The sequence below is a fragment of the Erythrolamprus reginae genome, chromosome 1 (genome assembly GCF_031021105.1).
Source record: "Erythrolamprus reginae isolate rEryReg1 chromosome 1, rEryReg1.hap1, whole genome shotgun sequence".
In the NCBI taxonomy this organism is placed as follows: domain Eukaryota; kingdom Metazoa; phylum Chordata; class Lepidosauria; order Squamata; family Dipsadidae; genus Erythrolamprus; species Erythrolamprus reginae.
In genome coordinates this window covers 210,357,386-210,376,127 of record NC_091950.1, presented here as the reverse complement: position 1 = coordinate 210,376,127, position 18,742 = coordinate 210,357,386, and the positions used below count along the sequence as shown (strand labels likewise).

The 18,742-nt window shown below is 38.6% G+C and overlaps 1 protein-coding gene across 1 annotated transcript in view; it reads right to left on the bottom strand.

The window, feature by feature from the left end:
- DNAH7 (dynein axonemal heavy chain 7) overlaps positions 1-18,742 on the bottom strand; it is a 173,140-nt gene that overhangs the window by 128,672 nt on the left and 25,726 nt on the right. The window contains exons 9-13 of the mRNA XM_070732131.1: positions 8,687-8,806; positions 4,829-5,012; positions 4,111-4,290; positions 2,366-2,641; positions 225-352 (exon numbers count right to left, since the gene is read on the bottom strand). Of these exons, the coding sequence (XP_070588232.1) occupies positions 225-352; positions 2,366-2,641; positions 4,111-4,290; positions 4,829-5,012; positions 8,687-8,806 (888 nt within the window). The remainder of the gene's footprint in view (positions 1-224; positions 353-2,365; positions 2,642-4,110; positions 4,291-4,828; positions 5,013-8,686; positions 8,807-18,742) is intronic.

Here is an 18,742-nt window from a genome sequence, read left to right as displayed (position 1 = left end):
AACATGTTTAGAAGCAATCTTGCAAGCCTGTAACCATTTCTCATGTACATGTATATCTGGACAGCATTCTGCACCCACAAGTTCAAAATAGATAGGATATAATTCAAGAAACTGGAATATACATTCCCATCTGCAAGCATCAATTGTTGGAAACAATTTGTTGCCTGTTACCACAATTGAATCAGAACTACAATTATTTGCATCCTTCCAAATAAGACATTTACCTTGTATTTAGATCTTGATGATCTTTGAACATTTTGCCAATTATTTTGGAACAAATTGAATCAGCTCGTTTTGCCAGTGATCTGATCAGTTCATCGCAATGTAACTCAAACATTCCTAGGCGAATACACTGGAACACAAGCATTGGATGAGAAAAGAATTGCCAGCAAAAAAAATCGAAAATAAACTGTCTCAATATCACAAGATTCCCAAGGGATATCAAGCTTCTGTTCTGTTTTGTTCCTGATGCCAGGTCATCGGCAGCAGTGTATTATTAAAAATAGATGGCTGACTTCCAATTCACAGCAGTAGTGAGATATTCTAATCACAAGAGATAAGAGCTGTGAGGAGATTTTCAGTTGAATCAGTTATAATGAAATGAAAGAGATGGAGGACTTTGATAATAGCCCAATACTTTGAATAAAAAGATTAGAACTTTGCTAGTCCACCCTTCAATGTGCTTGGAACTGTATGGAACACTCTGAAGGGAACCTTTACATTTGTTTTACCCATACAAAACTGTTAGGAAGGGAATATGAAGGGAAACATCTCTTCACCATCTACATTATTATACTATAGAATTCATTTCGCAGGGTGTAGTGATGGCAGTCAAAACTTGAAAGGGGTGGCAGAGCAAACTACACTATCTTTAGACTGATTGCTGTTGCCTTGTCAGAAACATCTAACCCAATGCCAGAATTGTTACGGCCAGTTTTCTTCCCTTAGTGGGGGAGAAACAAATGGAGAATGAGAAGTTTCTCCACAAATTCCTGAGGGAACACTATTCCTCCCTTGCTTCCTGTCACGATTTCTCCTTGGGTCTCCCTGCTCTTTGTTCTCTTCTTTTCTTTTTTTTTTAAGCTAAGGTGACATGATGGGAAACCACGCCGAGGAAACCATGTGACATGACCCAGTGGATTTTTGTACAATGGAGGAGCCCTTTGGAAGCCTTGAGCTATTTATAAAAATTAATAAAGTGGAATTTTTGAAAAAAATCTAAAAAATATTCTTAAAAAGACAAGTGTGCCTCATGGCTCTGTGTACAATTAATATTTTATATTAAATAAAGTGGGGCAATCTGTTCCATCTCATGAATATAATGTTTTAAGAAATTCTGACTGACTGTTAGGAATGCATGAACTTTCAGCTTTCTCCAGTAACGCTGCCATTTATTTTATTAATTTTATATCTTGGGTTTTTAGTCACATATACCCTTTTCTTAGTAGGTTTCCCTGTCTAGTGAAAAAAACAGTTCTACCACACTGATTCTTTTGAAAAGAAGAAGAAAGTGTCTTTCCCCATCTATAGTTCTATTCAGGGCTTTGTCATTGTAGAGTTAACCTCCCCCCCCCCCCCCCAACCCAAAGCTGGAAAAAAATGAGGATAAGCAATTCCCTTTGAGTAATTAACCTGCCAAGCAACAGTTACAACACAATACCCAATATTCACCCCCTGGCATAGAAGCAGATAAGCACCTCATAGACAGAACATTTATAACACCACAAACAAAGTTAGCTTCTCAGTGATGAGAAACATGTATTCCATACTATTGACTTAAATGCCAGTGATTAGTGACTACACCTAAGATCTGGCACAAAGGACACTGCTAGAGAGCATACTTCATAAAATATACAGGGATGAATACACTGGCTGAGCTCATACATAGGACAAAAACATAATGTGGTTTGTTCATTCTTCACTTAATAATAAATTCTCAATTCCCCCATGCCTGACGGCAGAGGTGGGTTTTAAGTAGCTTACGAAAGGCAAGGAGGGTGGGGGCAATTCTAATTCCTGGGGGGAGTTGGTTCCAGAGGGCCGGGGCCGCCACAGAGAAGGCTCTTCTCTGGGTCCCGCCAAGCGGCATTGTTTAGTTGATGGGACCCTGAGAAGACCCACTCCGTGGGACCTAACTGGTCGCTGGGATTCGTGCAGCAGAAGGCGGTCCCTGACATAATCTGGTCCGGTGCCATGAAGGGCTTTATAGGTCATAACCAACACTTTGAATTGTGACCGGAAACTGATCGGCAACCAATGCAGACTGCGGAATGTTGGTGTAACATGGGCATATTAAATAATATAAAACATATAGTATCAAATGACATGAAATAAAAAAGTATTTGCCATTCAGTGAATACACTACCTTTCTGGAGTGGTACTGAATGTCATCACGAATGCTTTGATACCTGGCGACCTCGGCTGTTATTTCTTCAAATGTGTGTGCCTCTGAGAGGAACTGATCAATATCCCGCTCTGCTTGTTTGGTAATCAAATCATTGTATTTATCGTACAATTTGAGATGTTCGGTTGGTGCCACTCTCTCCTTGGCAATCTCATCCTTAATTTTCTGCTTATGTGCGTCCAGAATTTCATCAAGGATGATAGGCTTCAAATTCATCGATTTGGCTTTGCTTTCAGGCTTTCAAAAATAATAGAATTGCTTTTATACCACCAACAAAATTAATCAGTAAATACTTAACGATGTGAGATTAGCCATTAACAATCCTACACTGAACATCATGCAGCTGCACAATTGTTTCAGTTTTCCCCAACTTAGTCTTCTTCAGTTGTGTTGGGTTACAACTCTGGTCATCCCTGCCTACCTGTCCCAGCTGATGAAGAATGATGAGACTCTTATTCAGCACTTTTACAGGGCAAAAGATTGGGGAAACCTGGGCTATGGGATTCAAGAGGAAACTCCAATATGCTAACAGAGAATTCAGCCAGCCTAGCCCTTGATCTGCAATTAAGCATGACATGAACTGAAAAGGGCCAGAGTCATTTGCAAATCTATCTGAGAAGGGTTGATGCTTCCTTCATGGTATTTTATATCTATTCTATTTGCAGAAATGTTTTCCCGTTGGCAACCTTTTTTTTTAATCAGTCAAAATTTATTTTTGGTACATATTATTTCCTTGTCATTAGCAATCTTGGAACAAGAGAGAAAAGGCCACTCCTGCATGGTCTACCATCCTATCTACTATGCATTAAAAACTACAGGAAATATTTTAATTCAACCCATAAGTGAAGCGTGCTAATGTTATTGTGTAAATATTCGTAGTTCAAATGTATGCTTGATTTATTATTAATTCTTAATTTTAAAAGTCACATGGATTTTTAATTTGTTTTTAATTATCCTTCTTAACTGCTTGAAAGAAATAAAACAGATACATGTGAAATATACGTAAATAGATGTGCAACATGAGGGGATCCAGTATATGCCAGTGTTTCTTGATCTTGGCAATTTTAAGATGTGTGGACTTCAACTCCCAGAATTCCCCAGCTGGCCAACTATTTTATTTTATTTATTTATTTTGTCCAATACACAATAATATACAATGAAGCTTATAGAGATATAGTAGAGAAGATATATGAGATATAGCAGAGACTATAGGACAGGGGACGTAAGGCACTCTAGTGCGTTTATGTATGCTTATGTACACTGATATATCCACATATAGATAGTCCCTAACTTATCACCATTCTTTTAACTACCAATTTCTGAGAGCCTTGGAAAGTGTAACTTATGACCTCTATGTGCAATTACAATTGTTGTATCAATTGTATTTTCCATGGTTGCAGTGTCCTGTGGTCACATGATCATAATTTGCAAACTTTTTTCCTACTTCCAGCAAAAAAATGCACACTGGGAAAGTTGGATTCACTTAATCACCATGTGATTCACTTAATAATCACTCTAAAAATTATCATAAAATCAGGTCCAATTCAATTTACAGCCTCAACAGAAATTCTAGTCCCAGTTGGGGTCATAAATCATGATACCCAGAATTCACAAGAAGGGCTTTGGAGAACCGGCAGTTCTTCAGAACATCCATATTGTTCAATCACGCCCACCCCCACAAATAATATAATAAGAATATTCCTTACCCACTTTGAATAAAGCTTAGTCTCCACTCTTGGAATCATATTAACAGCTTTTACCATGATTGCAAAAATATTCATAAATATGGCTTCATAGTCAGTAAACTCAGGTTCAAATATAATAGCTTCTTCCTCAAGAATAAGTCGCATTATAAATCCAGGGTGCTCAAAGGCATGGATGGATTTCTGCTCAGAGAGAATTAAATCCATTACATGGCTTGCACAGGAAAGTACTTACAAATGACACAACTCAGAACAAAACAAAATATAAGAATGCTGACTAGCCACATAGTACAAAAATGGGACACAGGAGGGGAAATGTCTACAAAACGCATTAGTATAAAGCAGATGTCTTCAAACTTGGCAACTTTAAAACTTGTGGACTTTCAACTCCCATAGCTGGCTGGAGAATTCTGGGAGTTGAAGTCCACAAGTCTTAAAGTTGCCAGGTTTGGGGACCACTGGTATAAACATATCAGGCAAGTAACAGAGATTGATTGATTAATTGATGATAGATAGATTGATTGAAAACATGAATCCTACTTAAGTCTTTTTCTGAAAGATCAATTTCCCAAGTCCAATCTCAGAAGAATATGTATAGAAGATATACCGGTACATCCTTTTTTTCTAAACAGAAGCTTTTAAAAAAATGCATTATTTTTTTATAAGGGTCACCTGGAACAATGTGGAAAGGTCAGTAAGCTTGTCAGAAAATCCTTCTTACCTTAGGTTGCACAATTAAATCTGTGAAGTCCTCCATTGAATTTAAAGCTAGACTTTGCAGCTGCTGGGTCATTAAGGCTGCGGCACAGTTGAAGAAAGCCTCTAATTGGGCACTGCTGGCATTGGTAGGCACCTGCTTTCGTTTATTGCCTTGGTAATAGATATTTTGCACTTCTGGGAACCACCTAAGAGGAGGAGGGAAGATATTTTTTGCAATTTTCAGAAACGTATCTTTCAACAAAATGTTATATAGTTTAATAACATATAAAAGCAAAGTTTCCCAGACATTTTAAGCCACCTCCTGTGCTTCTTCAGCATTTCTTTTGCAGTAATGTTTATTCAACATAAATAGGGTTGGCAGTCATGATGTTTTGTTTTGTTTTGTTGTTTTATTTTATATTCTATTTTATTTTATATTTTATTTTATTTTATTATTTTATTTTATTTCATTTTATTTATTTTATTTTATTTTATTTTATTTATTTTGTCCAATACACAATAAAGGTTATAGAGGTTATACTCTAGTAAAATATATTAGAGAAAGAATAGAAGTGAAAATTTAGGAATAGAATATATCAAATAGAGAATAGAAGGATATTATGAGAGTAGTATAAGAGGATTAGAATAGAAGAATGGTAGATATGATATATGAGATATAGGAGAAACAATAGGACAGGGGACGGGAGGCACACTAGTGCACTTATGCACATAGAAAAGGACAAACACATAATTATACCGCTGCTACCAGATCTCTTTCCTGTTTTGATCCAGTCCATATTCCATATGAGCCGCCCCGAGTCTTCGGAGAAGGACGGCATACAAATCTAATAAATTATTATTATTATTATTATTATTATTATTATTATTATTATTATTATTAAGTTACAGAGTACTTTCAGAGAAATGAGGAGTTAAAATGGCTACATTTTAGACCTTCCTTAACAACCTTAATTGGAAGCACCAACTCCATCACTAAGTGCCAAGATCTCTAAGCAAAACTTCACTTGACTGTCATGGATTATGCAACCTCACTTCCCCTTTGGTCATTAAGCAAAACATCATGTGGTCACGACTTACCATTTTATTCCACCTTCTGTATTAAATCTGTTTGTCACAAGCCAGTTGCAAAGCACACAAATGATGATCACATGATCATGGGATGCTACATTAAATGAGGCACTCAGTAAGTGAAGGTTGCCTATACAAATATGTGCCAAGGCAACCTCCTTCCTGTTTTCCCACAGCACTAAGTGTAGCAGCCCTAAAGATCGAAAGAAAAAGATGGCCTCCAAGCAGTGAATAGCCGCACTTACCTTTTCCTACCAGATCGGTCCTGGAGGCCGGTGCAGGTGGTGGGCAAATGCACCCCAGCATGAAATTTTGCTTCCGCGCATGTGCAGAAACAAAGAAATTGGCGAAAATCGGCAAAATCTCATGCAAGGACGCTCGCACACGGGAGATTTTGGCAATTTTTGGCAATTTCTTTGCTTCCGCGTATGCGCAGAAGCAAGGAAAGGCCAAAAATTGCTGAAATCTCATGCGTGCACGCATCCTCATGCAAGATTTTGGCATTTTTGCCGATTTTGGCATTTTTTGCCAATTTCTTTTTTTTAAATTAATTTTTATTGATTATAAAAAACAAAAAAAACAAACAAACATAACACATAGGACATAACAAAATATTAAATGAGCATTTCCAAAGTGTGAACTGTAGGTGGTACACATCACAAAGGTAAAAGCTTTTGCTGTGACTATAAAAAGTGATTTTCGTGAATATATCAAGTTAATATATAGTAATTTATCACTAAGTAGGGATAACATATATAAGTTAAGATTAACATAATTTACATTTTCATTCTTATTTTGCTTATATTTGGAACTTATATAGTCAAATTTGAACTCCCTAGAATTGTAATGATACCATCCGAAGATCTTTACTATTGATTTGTCAACTATATTGTTGACCACTAAATTGTGACTTTAAAGATTTAGTTCAGATTATTTCTAGCCGTTGTAGTTTATAATGTTCCTAATGGTTTTTGAATAGCCATCTATCGATAGGTTTGCAGTTTCTCTTGTATATTTCTTTGCTTCTACACGTGTGTGGAAGCAAACTCTTACGCTGGGGCGTGCAGAGGTGCGTGTTGGGGATGCACAGATGCACACATGGTGATCCCAGGCATACCGGGTACAGCCCGCCCCTGCCTCCAGGGCTGACAACAAGATTGCAGCTCTCAGAGGTTTACATCATACTAAGGCAAAGGAAGGCAAGGTGTGATTCTCCACAAGTCCCTGATCCGAAGTACTGGCATCCCTTACTACCAATGATGCCAGCAATCAAGGTCTGATGGGAATTGGTTTCAACCAACTCTGAAGGATTGTATAGGTTATTGCTGGGATCCGGATACTTGGCAGCCACAATCTAGAAAGAAATTTAAAATGAAGGCCACGGTGCCCACTGGAGGTGCTTGAGATAGTGCAGCCTCCAAAAGATGCACTCAAAAGATGTTAGTGTGACAGAAGAGGGAAATTAAGTCCTCCATTTCTTCCTCCAAAAGTCAACAACACAGCTACCCTTCAAAGTCACACATGAGCTGGGTTTTTTCTCCTTCACAACTGGCTGGTAACAGCAAAACTGCAGCCACAGCAAGCCTCAGAATTCATAAACTGCAACTAGCTACTTGTGACTAAGTTTCTCGTTCATTCTTACAGTCTCCGGGACAAATCCAAATCACCATTCGACTCTTGAAATGGGTCGAAAGGGTTAGTATGCAGTGCACTTATATTTCTGTATTTTCTCTACAGCCCAAACCCTGCTGAGTATTTTCAGCTGAAAACAAAAGAACCACACTCAGGAATGTGCCACCAATTTACAGTAATGTAGTTTCAAATGGATGAGGCAGGGAGACAAATGTTCCTCCTCTTTTTCCTGCTTTCTCCTTCCTTGGGATCAAGGTGGTAGAAAGAGAGAAAAGTGATAATGCTCCAACGTAAAAATTATGTGAGTTGCTCTCTTCCTAGTCTATGTCAAGAACTTCCTCTCTCACCATCTTCTGAGTGGGATTGAGCTGTAGCCTTGGCTTGTGAGACTAGATCACGTTCATTTGATTGCTTGTTCATCACTTATCTTACACCCATTATGGTCATAACATTCAGTTTTGTTAACAGGCTTTGATAATCCCACTCCCCCCAAAATTTAACAAGGGCTTCCAACACAGCTTCCTGTCATAATCAGATGCCATGTTACGCTTCTCCCCAATACTATGCATAGCCCAGAAATGTACTATGCAGAGCCCCTCCATTCTTAGAAGATAACTTTGGATGTCTAAAAATGCACAATATTAAGAATCCCTGTCACTAACAAAACAATATCTCTCGATGGAATAAAACAATTCAATGCAATCCAAAATTACAGAATCTTTTAAAAGGTTAACTTTCAAGGTGGAATTAAAAATCTCTCCAATATAACATTTCTTAAAATGTGTGTGGGGGGGGGGGGGGGGATCAGGAGTCACTATTGTAAATTTATTTATGTTTATGCACATGATTCATCTAATATTTCCCCACTTATATACTCTGTGCGGTTTACACATCACAAAATAGCAAAGAGAATAAAAATATAATTTAAAATCTCAAGACAAAAGTGCAAAGAGTAATATCAAATAACAAAATTAGGAAGTGTTGATGTTAAAGGCAGGTAAAGGTATTCTAGCAGACAGGTCTGACTTAAAATTTAGTCTTTCAGCTTTGGCAGAAAACTCTTCTCAGTAAGAGTTTGAGAATATTCAGTCACAAAATTAGCTGTGCTCAATCCTTCAGTCCAGGGGACATAAATCATTAAAAAGATATTTGAGCTTACTTTTTAAAAAGAGTATCCTTGGCAGCTTCCATTTGTCTTAATATCATGTTCTGGAAGAGTGAGAGTTCCATTGAGTCTGTACGAACGTGAAATGCTGTCTTATCAATTAAGCGCAAATCTCTGTGGAAGTGACAAAAAGAATATCGTGGTGAATATATTTTCTACAACACTTTTTTTTTAAAAAAATTATTGAAATTTTCTATTTAAATAATTTAAATAGATGACCATGGTCTATAGCAGGGGTGGACAATTAATTTTGCCGGGGGGCCACATGAGAAATTGGGATGGTTTTAGAGGGCCGGACTAATATAATTAACTCAGTTCTACCCAATACTGTATATTAGGTAGAACTGAGTTAATTATATTATAATTATAAATTATAATTATATATTATATTATATATTATATTAAATATATATATAATTATATATTATATTATATATTTCTCCTTCCTTCCTTCCTTCCTTCCTCGTTCCCTCCATTTCTCCTTCCTTCCTTTTTCCCTCCATTTCTCCTTCCTTCCTTCCTTCCTTCCTCCCTCCACTTCTCCTTCCTTCCTTCCTCCCTCCCTCCCTCCATTTCTCCTTCCTTCCTCCCTTCCTCCCTCCCTCCATTTCTCCTTCCTCCCTCCCTCCCTCCACTTCTCCTTCCTTCCTCCCTCCCTCCATTTGTCCTTCCTTTCTTCCTCCCTCATTTCTTCTTCCTGGTTGGACCAGCCTATGCAGGCCGGTCACAGACAGCGGGCAGGCCGCATGTGGCCCCCGGGCCGCCACTTGCCCAGGTCTGGTCTATAGGTACCAGCTTAATTCTCATTCAAACTAAGTATTGTAATTGAGCAAGGTTGGGCAGCAGCTTAGATTCAATCTCCAAAAAATGCTTCAGAGAGCATGGGAGTGCAAAATAGCATTTGCAACTTCTTCAGGCGAGCCATTCTCCTGGAAGCATTGTAGACAAAAGCTATGCTTGCACACATTGAAATATTTTTTTAGAGTTCACAGCAGAAGCCTAGTGAAGCCCTATTGTTTTATATGCTAAATACAAACAGAAGCAATCATACTTTATGTCTTCTTAGCAGAGTGTCTGATTTTTACATTTCCAATCAATTTTGGCATTTTCAAATAATTTAGTTAAAAAACAACAACAGACCAATGATTTATGAAGAGGAGTTACCGGTAATTTAAGATTGCAATCTTTGGCTTTGCCAAATGGTAAGTTTTGTACCTTATGATTCTAGGCAAACTTTTCTTTTCTTTTATGTACACTGAGAGCATGTGCACCAAGACATAGAAACATAGAAACATAGAAGTCTGACGGCAGAAAAAGACCTCATGGTCCATCTAGTCTGCCCTTATACTATTTTCTGTATTTTATCTTAGGATGGATCTATGTTTATCCCAGGCATGTTTAAATTCAGTTACTGTGGATTTATCTACCACATCTGCTGGAAGTTTGTTCCAAGGATCTACTACTCTTTCAGTAAAATAATATTTTCTCATGTTGCTTTTGATCTTTCCCCCAACTAACTTCAGATTGTGTCCCCTTGTTCTTGTGTTCACTTTCCTATTAAAAACACTTCCCTCCTGGACCTTATTTAACCCTTTAATATATTTAAATGTTTCGATCATGTCCCCCTTTTTCCTTCTGTCCTCCAGACTATACAGATTGAGTTCATTAAGTCTTTCCTGATACGTTTTATGCTTAAGACCTTCCACCATTCTTGTAGCCCGTCTTTGGACCCGTTCAATTTTGTCAATATCTTTTTGTAGGTGAGGTCTCCAGAACTGAACACAGTATTCCAAATGTGGTCTCACCAGCATTCTATATAGTGGGATCATAATCTCCCTCTTCCTGCTTGTTATACCTCTAGCTATGCAGCCAAGCATCCTACTTGCTTTCCCTACCGCCTGACTGCACTGTTCACCCATTTTGAGACTGTCAGAAATCACTACCCCTAAATCCTTTTCTTTTGAAGTATTTGCCAACACTGAACTGCCAATACAATACTCAGATTGAGGATTCCTTTTCCCCAAGTGCATTATTTTACATTTGGAAACATTAAACTGCAGTTTCCATTGCTTAGACCATTTATCTAGTAAAGCTAAATCATTTACCATATTACAGACGCCTCCAGGAATATCAACCCTATTGCACACTTTAGAGTCATCGGCAAATAGGCAAACCTTCCCTACCAAACCTTCCCCTATGTCACTCACAAATATATTAAAAAGAATAGGACCCAGAACAGATCCTTGTGGCACACCGCTTGTAACCTGACTCTGCTCAGAATACTCGCCATTAACAATAACTCTCTGATGTCTACGCTTCAGCCAGCTGCAAATCCATTGAACTATCCAGGGATTAAGTCCAATCTTCACTAATTTATCTATCAGCTCTTTATGTGGAACCGTATCAAAGGCTTTGCTGAAGTCCAGGTAGGCAATATCCACGGCACCACCTTCATCCAACACCTTTGTGACATAGTCAAAGAAATCAATGAGATTAGTCTGACATGATTTGCCTTCAGTAAAGCCATGCTGATTTGGGTCTAATAAGTTATTGTTTTTTAGGTGCTGATTTATCCTCTTTTTGAGTAGAGTCTCCATCATTTTAACTACAACTGATGTCAAGCTAACTGGCCTGTAGTTACCAGCTTCTTCTCTACTGCCCTTCTTGTGAATAGGCACAACACTGGCCATTCTCCAATCCTCAGGAACTTCTCCTGTTAACAAGGATTGGTTAAACAAATCAGTCAGGGGGGTAGCAATGACAGATCTGAGTTCTTTAAGAACTCTGGGGTGGATGCCATCTGGACCCATTGCCTTATTTATCTTTAATCGTTCAAGTTCTTCTAAGACATCGGCTTCTAAGATCACTGGAGCTGAATCCGTACAGCTGGAAGCAATGCTATATCCCTCTATAGTATTATTTCGTAAGGTGTCTTTTGAGAAAACTGAACAGAAGTAGCTATTGAAATGGTCAGCGATCTCCTTATTCCCATTAATGCATGTATTATTCCCGGTACTAAGCTTCGTGATGCCGCAGTTTTTCTTCTTCTTATCATTAATATATCTGAAGAAGGTTTTATCCCCCTTCTTTACAGATTTGGCAATTTCTTCCTCTTTTGAGGCTTTAGCAGCATATATTATCTGTTTCGCCTCCTTCTGTCTCATTTTATATACCTCCCTATCAGCTATACTTCCAGACTCTTTATACCTCCTATAGGCAGCCTTTTTTTCATTGACTATAGCCCTTACATCATTGCTAAACCATAGCGGTTTCTTCTTCCTTTTACCTTTAGTTATTTGTCTTACATACAGTCCAGTGGCTTTTAAGATGGCCTTTTTTAATACAGTCCACTGGATGCTCGCTCCTGCCATTTTATCCCTCCCCTTTAATTCATTATCTAAATATTCTCCCATTGCATTAAAATTTGTTTTTCTGAAATCCAATACTTTGGTTGCATTATAGGATTGCTCACAATGAGTTTTTACATCAAACCACAAACATAGATGGTCACTGCAACCTAAATTTTCTCCCACCTTGACATCTGAAACCCAATTCCCATTCGTAAAAACTAAATCTAGAATATTCTCCCCTCTAGTTGGTGTCTTAACCAGCTGTGCCAGAGCTGCTCCTGTAAAGGCCTCTACTATATTCTTACTTTTGCATGTAAGGGCACTGGGGATATTCCAGTCAACATCAGGCATGTTGAAATCACCCATAACCACAATATCTCCCTTTACTGCCATTTGGGTAATTTCATCCACCATCTTGTTGTCATATTCCTCGGATTGCCCTGGAGGCCTATAGATCACCCCAATTCTAATGACAGAACCTTCTTTATTTTGCATGCAAATCCAGAGAGTCTCTAGATCTTGACACGTATTTTGAATTAGTGTTGTTTTTAGACTTTCTTTAATATAAATGGCTACTCCACCTCCCCTTCTCTCTATTCTATCCTTCCTATACAATGTATATCCTGGTATGGATATTTCCCATTCATTAGAATCCTTAAACCATGTCTCAGTTATGGCAACCAGGTCCAAATTATCTCTAGATATTATGGCCATTAATTCACAGAGCTTGTTGCTCAAGCTTCGAGCATTTGTGCACATTACCCGAAGAACATTATTTTCGTTATTAGTTTGCCCCTTATCATCAACAACTACATCTATATTATTTGCAGCTCCCTTTTCATAAGCTTCCAAAAACTGCTTTATCCTCATTGGTCGGGGACAGAAATCACCCACATCAGTTACATCTCTGTCCCCTTTACCTAGTTTAAATGCCTGTCCAAAAAAGTTCTGAATTCCTCACCGAGCACCTGGGTACCTCTGTATGATGGATGCAAACCATCCCTCTTAAACAACTCCCTATTAGACCACCTACTGACATCATGACTTACATAGCCAAAACCTTCAGCTTTACACCACTGCCTTAACCACACATTAAACTCTCTGATACACGTTGTTTTATCCTCTTGGCCACAAACCGGTAACACCTCTGAGAAAGTCACTGAATCAGTTATTTTACCCAGCTCCACACTTAGACATTGAAAATCTCTTTTTACTACATTAACATTTCTCTGGGACAAATCATTTGTGCCAAGATGCACCACCACATCAACGTTATTACCTTTACTCACAGTCTTAACAATGTTTGTAATCCTCCTCCTGTCCCTGCTGGCAGTGGCCCCTGGGAGACACCTCAGCACCTTAACCACATCCTTGCTCTGTCCCAAATCAACACCTCTAACGGTCGAATCACCCACAAGAAAATGTGTCCTCTTTTTATTTCTACTAACTGTACTTGATGGTTTGGTGACATTTACGACAACTTCTCCTTTGAACATCCCCTCATTCTCTGCCTAAGGGACCTTGCTAATATCTCCAACATCCTTACTATTTAAATCCGCAAGAACACTATAGGAATTCGATACAGAGACCAAAATTGCTATGTTTTTGCTCAACTGCACGCAATCTTCCTGAACCGACAGTTGTCCACACAGCCCTCCTCCTCGGGGGGCGCTGTGGAAGTGGAGGCTGGACACATGGCTGCATTACAGCACGTGGCTGGGACAATCTTTCCACTTCTGACTGCAAGCTACAAACTAAGGACTGCAATCTAGAGATCTCGCCATCTAACCTAGATGTCCTTATGCAAAGAGGGCAGTACCCCAAGTTCCAGAAGGTGCTACGGAAGACAACAGCCAAACAAATGTTACACTGCACCAAGCCAGTCATCTTAACAATGTATTGAAATACAAGTACTTAGCAGGAAAATCAACAACCCCTATTGCTACCAAAGTTTGCTGATTTTGGTTTATAGTTATATGATTCGCGCGCCATTAGGCACGCGGGCCACTACCTTCCTCTCCTTCTCTGTGATCTGAAGTGCAAATTAAAATGGCTTTTTCCTGCCTTTTATACTTCCCAGTCTAATCCTGCCCCAGCCTAATCTGATTGGTCTGTGTTTGAAAACAAACTGCTAATAAAATTGTCTGTAACAGCCAGTTATAAATGCCCCTTCTCCTTGAATTCAAAAAATGCAAATGCAAAAAGTAAACAGCACTACCTTCCTCTCCTTCTCTGTGATCTGAAGTGCAAATTAAAATGGCTTTTTCCTGCCTTTTATACTTCCCAGTCTAATCCTGCCCCAGCCTAATCTGATTGGTCTGTGTTTGAAAACAAACTGCTAATAAAATTGTCTGTAACAGCCAGTTATAAATGCCCCTTCTCCTTGAATTCAAAAAATGCAAATGCAAAAAGTAAACAGCACTACCTTCCTCTCCTTCTCTGTGATCTGAAGTGCAAATTAAAATGGCTTTTTCCTGCCTTTTATACTTCCCAGTCTAATCCTGCCCCAGCCTAATCTGATTGGTCTGTGTTTGAAAACAAACTGCTAATAAAATTGTCTGTAACAGCCAGTTATAAATGCTCCTTCTCCTTGAATTCAAAAAATGCAAATGCAAAAAGTAAACAGCACTACCTTCCTCTCCTTCTCTGTGATCTGAAGTGCAAATTAAAATGGCTTTTTCCTGCCTTTTATACTTCCCAGTCTAATCCTGCCCCAGCCTAATCTGATTGGTCTGTGTTTGAAAACAAACTGCTAATAAAATTGTCTGTAACAGCCAGTTATAAATGCCCCTTCTCCTTGAATTCAAAAAATGCAAATGCAAAAAGTAAACAGCACTACCTTCTTCTCCTTCTCTGTGATCTGAAGTGCAAATTAAAATGGCTTTTTCCTGCCTTTTATACTTCCCAGTCTAATCCTGCCCCAGCCTAATCTGATTGGTCTGTGTTTGAAAACAAACTGCTAATAAAATTGTCTGTAACAGCCAGTTATAAATGCCCCTTCTCCTTGAATTCAAAAAATGCAAATGCAAAAAGTAAACAGCACTACCTTCCTCTCCTTCTCTGTGATCTGGTGCAAATTAAAATGGCTTTTTCCTGCCTTTTATACTTCCCAGTCTAATCCTGCCCCAGCCTAATCTGATTGGTCTGTGTTTGAAAACAAACTGCTAATAAAATTGTCTGTAACAGCCAGTTATAAATGCCCCTTCTCCTTGAATTCAAAAAATGCAAATGCAAACAGTAAACAGCACTACCTTCCTCTCCTTCTCTGTGATCTGAACAAATTTCTCTTGTGTCCATTCACACTTGGCCAATAAAATTCTATTCTATTCTATTGGATTCTGAATATTGATGAACAAAACTTCATCTACTTTGAACAATATGCTTCAGATGAATCAATTAGTTAAATAACATTTCAAAAAACATTTATACATCTTTTTTTCTTCACAGCATTTCTTTGTAATTGTTTTTATTATTTATAAAATTCTGTATTCAAAGAACTGTTTGGAGAGGGTTAATGCCAACGCCTTTAAATTTGTTATGGACATAGGAAAACAGCCTTCAACCAATTAAATGAAATATACTGCAGCCCATTATGCACCTGTTTCAGAGACTTTTACCAAAGAGCACAAGGTTAGAGGAAACAAAAGATGATCATCACTTAGATCTGTTTTTCCTCTTCAATGTAAATTGTAACTGTGCCCCTAATAAAAAATAAGAAAATATGTACTAAACTCAGTAAAGAAAAAATATTTTCTTTTTGTTCTTTTTTAAGCTATTTATACCACTGCATCTGCTAGCAGTGAATCTGGGCAGCATATATTGAGTTAAAACCAAATAATAAAATAAAGCTAAAAATACAAATAACGAATGTCATGACTGTCACAAAAAAAAAATCATTCCTAACTTACAACAGAACAAAGCAATAAAACCAATCAACCAGCAGAGGTTATTCAACCTTCCAGCCCTAATGCCTGGGGGAACAGCCAAGTTTTTCATGCATCAAGAGGTGGTGGCAGTTTTCCACTAAAGAAGGTGGAAACTGCATTCTGGCCAAGTTCTAAATTCTATACAATCTTTGCTGTCAATTGCTCACAAGGTCATTGGGATATAAGCCTTAGAAGACTGAAAGAGTTTATTTGCTTTAACACTCAAATACCTTCTCAAGTGTGCTTTGTTGATCAAGAACATTCGTTTATTTACTTAGCCATATGGCAACATCTTCATTGGACCCTGCTGATGTGCTTGTTCTATAGGTGTGTGGACCAGGTCACAAGGCAAAATGTGTTCAATTGTCGTACCTATTTCAGCACCAATATCTTTCTCTGCAGCGCGCGCACACACACACACACTAGGTGTTTTAAAGGAAAAGGAGTAACATTATTCATAAGAAAAAGGCAATCAGGACCACAAAAATCACAAAATCCCTTTAGGGAAGCCTAAGCTACCATTCATCGAAATACAGTGATACCTTGTCTTACGAACTTAATTGGTTACAGGACTAGGTTCATAAGGTGAAAAGTTCATAAGACAAAACAATGTTTCCCATAGGAATCAATGGAAAAGCGATTAATGCGTGCAAGCCCAAAATTCACCCCTTTTGCCAGCCGAAGCGCACATTTTTGCACTGGTGGGATTCCGCTGAGGCTCCCCTCCATGGGAAACCCCACCTCCAGACTTCGCACTGGTGGGATTCCCTTGCTAGGATTCCCCTGCAGCATTGCAAAATCCGGAGGTGGGATTTCCTATGGAGGGGAGCCTCAGGGGAATCCCACATTCCTCAGGGGAATCAGCGCAAAAATGGGCGCTTCGGCTGGCAACGGAAGTCCGGAGGCGGGGCATCCCAGTGGCGGCGGCGGCAGGTTCATAAGGTGAAAATAGTTCAGAAGAAGAGGCAAAAAAATCTTAAAACCCGGATTCGTCTCTCAAAAAGTTCGTATGATGAGGGGTTCATAAGACGAGGTAACACTGTATTACATATAGCATTTTTTTTTCATTTCATTTTATCACTCATAGAAATTATATATGTGTGTGTGTGTGCGTGTGTGTATCGATGTATGTATGTATGTACCTATATGTTTTTTCTGTCATATGTTACACACATAGGTAGGTAGGTAGGTAGGTAGGTAGGTAGGTAGGTAGGTAGGTAAATAGATAGACAGACATGGACAGACAGACAGACAGACAAATAGATAGATACTGGGTACACCAGGGGACTCGACAGAAAAAAGCCACCCCAAGTCTACGGAGAGGGGCGGCATACAAATCTAATAAATAAATAAATAAAAACATGTAATATTTCCCTGGCTCAGCTGATAAAAGGGAAGAGTCCATGTGGCTTACAGGGTAGAAGCACTGCTTCAAGTTTTTCTAAAAAACCAATCTGATAGACTATTTCATACTTTTCTATCTCAGAAAAAAAAGGAACAGCTCAATTAAGCTTCCTTATTAGACATTACTATCTGAGATCTTACTAGAACAAAACGAAGCATGGGCTTTTCCCCCCATTTTCTTTCCTTTTACTGCGATATATTCTTATTAATAAAATAATCTGAGCTGCTGGGATAAAAATACCACACTTTGAAATTGGCTCAACTGCTGATTAAAACAAATAATGGTAATATTTCATGGCCTTTTCCAGTCAGGAAGAGAAACCTGATCCGGCACAGCTCTGAAAATATTTTAAAGATAATGTTCTCTGACAACAATTAGCTCCTTCAGGGCTCTTGCTGTCAGAATGAAGCACTGCCTCCACAAAACAAGCTTAGCACATTTTGCCTGATTTGCCTTCACACCAACAGCCCCGGGTGAACATTTCTGGCTATTAATCTTACTGCAGTCCTTCCTGAAGTCTTTGTTATTATTATTGTTTGCGTATATTCAATATTAAGCCAGCTTTACATCTTATTACTGAACACGATGGAATAAGAGCGCTCATTTGCCTGATCCCAGCATTTTGCAAGCTGGGGTCATAAATAAACTATACTTAATAGAATAAACTAATCTTCCGCAACTAGATGCCCTCCGGTTTTGCTGCATTACAATTCCAGTCTAACCAAGCCAATGTGGAGGCTGTCATCTAGCACCTAGGTCACCAATCATGTGGTCAGCGGACCATAATTGGTCTATGAGAAAATTTTGGTGGTTCCCAGAGAAAGTTTTGTATTTTTGCATGTTTTATATTGCATCCGTCCTCAGTCTACGGCCTTCAAGAGCAATTAATCTGGGTATGCTCACAGGAACACACTGTTCAAATCACCCCATCTACATGCCAGCCCCCATTATTAAGGGTGCATAATTTCTTTAAGGTTAGGGTTACGCATGCCCTCCTTAGCTGGGCCAGCCCTACTTTCTTCGCTGGGCAGCCTCAGCTGGAGATGCAGGGTCATCCAGCCCATTAAACTATATTCAATTAAGAAGAATTCTATGAACCAAAATATTTTACATACAAGAAGCTATGTTGACATAATACATTATCCAGGTCATATAATTAACATATAATGTAAATACCATGACTCAGTCAGCACTAAATGGGTTAATTTTAGCCCTAGGTATTTGCTGGGGTTAAGTTAACCTGACCCAATCAGTTATCTCATCTAAACATGGATGTGAGCATGAACAATAATGTACCCTAATCTGTCTTCCTGCTGCTGATGTCCTAGAGCAGCCCCACAAAAACTGGACTATTCTAGAAATTTCCCCT